General features: G+C 53.6%; 1 protein-coding gene across 1 annotated transcript; it reads right to left on the minus strand.

Moving 5' to 3' along the window:
* Positions 1-592: 592 nt before the first annotated feature.
* Positions 593-2418, minus strand: CkaCkLH20_04142 (NADPH oxidase; the record flags this gene model as incomplete). The annotated part of the gene is made up of 4 exons (XM_038886861.1): positions 593-669; positions 723-1951; positions 2000-2254; positions 2306-2418. The coding sequence occupies 4 exons, from the start codon at positions 2416-2418 to the stop codon at positions 593-595; spliced, it is 1674 nt and encodes a 557-aa protein (XP_038748111.1).
* Between the last annotated feature and the right edge of the window lie 1369 nt (positions 2419-3787).

Genomic DNA, 3787 nt, shown 5'->3' on the forward strand with positions numbered 1-3787 from the left:
AAGTTCGTGTCATCTGTCTTGACAGTGGTTCGCTGCGCCTAGTCGTTCATCACGGTGTCGTTCATTTCCAAAACTTCGCAAAGTGTATGGACCGTCCCATCGTGGGAATTGCACCTGGCGTGCAGACATGCCCTAGTGAGCGTAAAACATATGCATGCAGTGTCTGCAAAATCGTGTCACATAGCCTATCTTGCTAGATCATACGAGAAATGAGATTTGCTGGGGATGAACCAGTTGCCATAGCTGAAAACGATATATATGGGCTTATATATGTGAAAGAACATTGCCCGCCATCCATCTGGCCCTGCGGTATTGAGGGCCGGACGGCGGCAAAAAGATGTAAGATGATGCACATCGCTGGGTGGGTTTCTTGAATGCATTTCCAGCCAACGCCTTCCCGCTTGTAGTCCAAGTCATTCAGCCGAGTCCTCCTCCTCTTGGCGCGACACCGTCGCCTTCGTAGTTGAGAGCTCCTGGAAGCTCTATAGATGTCGTCTTCTGGCGTAAACTCCTCCTACATATACAGAACACAACATAGAGGCCGAAACCCTTTTAATTTTTTTGGTTTTTGTTGATAGGCGGACATATGCGTTTAGAAGTGCTCCTTCCAGAAACGGAAGTTGACTTCCCTGACGGTCGCTTCGTTGCAAGCCTTCTTGATATCGCGAGCTGGCCAATCTGTTAGTAATAGTTCATCGGAAACAAGAGACGGAAAAACTTACCAGCTACTGAAGGACCACAGAAGTAAACACCGACAGTTGTGCGCATGCTGCCTTCCAGACCGTTGAGGTAGGTTCTGTCCAGAATGCCGTCGCGCATGGTTGCAAAGAGCTTGGAGAAGTTGGGTCTGCCGAAGTTCGTACGGGACTTGAGCTCGGTCAGGGGGTCATGCTGGGATCCAACGGAGTTGAGAACAATGTTCTGTGTCGTGTCCATATCCAGCTTCTGGGTGAGGTAGGAGTGGATCTTCAAGAACTCGACACCGTTGCTGCCGGGCAGACGAGCTGCCTCCTCAGACTGAGACTCGAGAGACGAAAGCAGGGTCTGGAACCATTCGAAGGAACCGGTGTCCTTGCAAACCCAGATGAACTCGACACGGCGAAGACGGGTCGGAGGGTTCGGGCCGTTGCGCATGTGCCAGATGTTCTTCAGAATCGAAGCCCAAGGAGTAACACCGATACCGGTACCAATGAGAACGGCGATTTCGTTCTCGAACACGTCCTCGGCGGGAGCTCCGTAGGGTCCGTCGATGCGGAGGTCGGGCATTTGCTGGCCGTTCTGAAGAGCAACCTCGTACATTCCCATGGGGTCGACGCCATCGTAAAGCTTGGCCTGAGCACTTCCAGCACCGACTGCGTCACCGAGAGCGCGGGTGAAGTCACCGACCTGGCGGACGTGGACAGAGACGTAGGGGTCGAAGGGGCAAGAAGTGATGGTGAACGGGTGCCACTGGTAGTTAGAGAGGGAAGGCACCTGCAGGAAGAGCCACTGGCCGGCCTTGTACTTGAAAGAAGGCTTGTTGAACTGGAGCTCGACGACGTCGTACGGGTGGCGGACGACACGGGTAATCTTTGTGAGACGGCGGGCGCGAATCTCACGGTAAGTACGCTCCATAAGGTAGAAAGCTCCTGACCAGAGCTCCCATCGCCAACCGAGGTAACCGATGCAGTGGTCCCAGTAGTCCTTTCCAGCGAATGGCGAGTACGACTCGGCGGTGTCACGCACGAAGCAGCCGACGGTGTGGGTGTAAAGTCCGAGGAAGAACGGGATGAACAGGTGGTGAGTGTACCAGAAGGTCTCGAACGACTGCTGACGAATGCGGGAGTGAGCAGTGGTGTACATCAGAAGCATGCAGAGAAGCATGACATGTCCAGTGACACCACCAGCCTGAGCGTAGTGAATCTGGATGGCAGTCACAGGTCTGATTTGGGTAACCTCGACGTTGAAGAAGCTTTGATGTTTAGTAAATGACAAGACAGAATGATGCCGAGCGACTTACTTGATGTAGTGGGCAGAGGTGTGCAGAATGGTGAACAGAAGCATGGAGTAGGCCAATTGTCTGTGAAGCCAAAGGTTCTCGTCGAGAGGCAGGAAGCGGACCTTGGGTCGAATCCATCGCATGACCGTTCGGCAAACCGGGAGGAGGATGAGCATGCCATCGACACTGAGAACCAGACCAGCACCTCTAGAGATCCAAACGGAGTACTGCAGAGTGTTGAGACCCGCCAATCTTACATCGGCTGCTTGCTTCCACCTGCGATGGGTTAGATATCATGTCAACATCTGTACAGCGCGAGGTTCTCACCATCCATAGGCGAAAATGCCGAAGTGAAAGGTCCAGAAGAGGAAGTGAAACAGCAGCTTCTGAGCAGTAAACTGCTTCTTGACCAAGGTCCCAAAGGTCAAATCGCCCGACATGTTGGCGTGATTTCGATTTCCCTCCTTTTCGTGAACTTATTAGGGTGTCGACCTGCGACAATACTGACGAGTTGGCAGGCTCGGACCTCGAGGGCGGGACGGTTCGTGAGGTAGTCGAACGAGGGCGTCGAGGCGAATCCCAATAAACCCTGACCAGATCTGATTCCCAATCTCTTTCTCCTTGGATTCCCCGAATTAAAACGTCTCTTATAATACCCAAAAGCGGCGCGCGTGACGAACAAAAGAAGCGAAATAGGACTCCAGCCCAACAAGTTGGATTATGGAATTTTAAAAAGAGTGATCTGAGCCAGCAGCGAAGGAAAGAAAGGATCTCGTTAGTCGGAAGGGCTCGAGAAATCGGCTTGACTCTTCGACGTGACCGAGATGCGACGGAGAAGAAGAGAAAAATGAGGGTGAGAGAAGAGAGGTGGAGGAAGACGAGACGAAGCTTTCGGCGGGTGGGGGGAAAGTCATAAAGAGGCGAGTCGGACGGCAGTCGAGATGGAACGGCTGTCTCTGGACTTGGCGTGCTCGAGGACGATTTTTGACAGGGGTCTCGCCGGGAAGAAATCGGTTCTTTGGCAAAGGAGCAGGGCTACCCAGGGCGCGACGGGGGAGCTTGTCGAGGGCGGAAGGATAGAATTCGATCCGGCGACTGTGGTGGTGGTGGAGGCTTGATGGTGGTGCGGTAGGTGGTGCGGAATGGGGTGGACGGTGTCGGGACTAATCTTTCGGATGTCAGGTGTCCATGAAACCTCGTCAACGGGCGGGCTGGCAAGGTGCTGTTCGTCTGCAATTCTTTCCTGAGAGGCTGATTCGGTGGCGCGGCGGCGGCGAACGGGACAGGGGTCGATTATGGTGGACTGGACGATTCGGTAGATCAGACGTTGGAGGGGTTTCGCAGTTGGGGGTGAGCTGTATCAGTCCGATCCGAGAGGCGAGACTGATCAGACGGCAGGGCCAAGTGCGACAGCAGGTGGGCGGAGTTGAGACGACTTCTGTTAGAGGCGCTTTGACGAGGGGCTCCGAGGCTATCTTGACGTTTCGGTTGCAACAGGGGAGGGGGGCTTTTTTGCTGCGAAAAGGCGGATGGATGGGGAAAAAAGCGCTATGCGAACTTGCGAAGGATGCGACGAGCAAGGATTGATTTCTCTCTAAAATGCTGTTGGTATTCGTAATTCGTATGCAATCGTTGACGTTTTCCGCGCAAAGAAAGGGTAGCTCCGTAGAGACAGGGTAGGGTTACCGATCTGTTGGGTAGAAAGGGGAAAACAAAGAAAGAGGAAGAAAGGGTATTCGATCGGGAAGACATGTTGACGTCCTCATATCCATCCAGATACCGCCATGCAGGTTGCGGTCTGCAGACGGC

The sequence above is a fragment of the Colletotrichum karsti genome (genome assembly GCF_011947395.1).
Source record: "Colletotrichum karsti strain CkLH20 chromosome Unknown Scaffold10, whole genome shotgun sequence".
Classification (NCBI taxonomy): Eukaryota; Fungi; Ascomycota; class Sordariomycetes; order Glomerellales; family Glomerellaceae; genus Colletotrichum; species Colletotrichum karsti.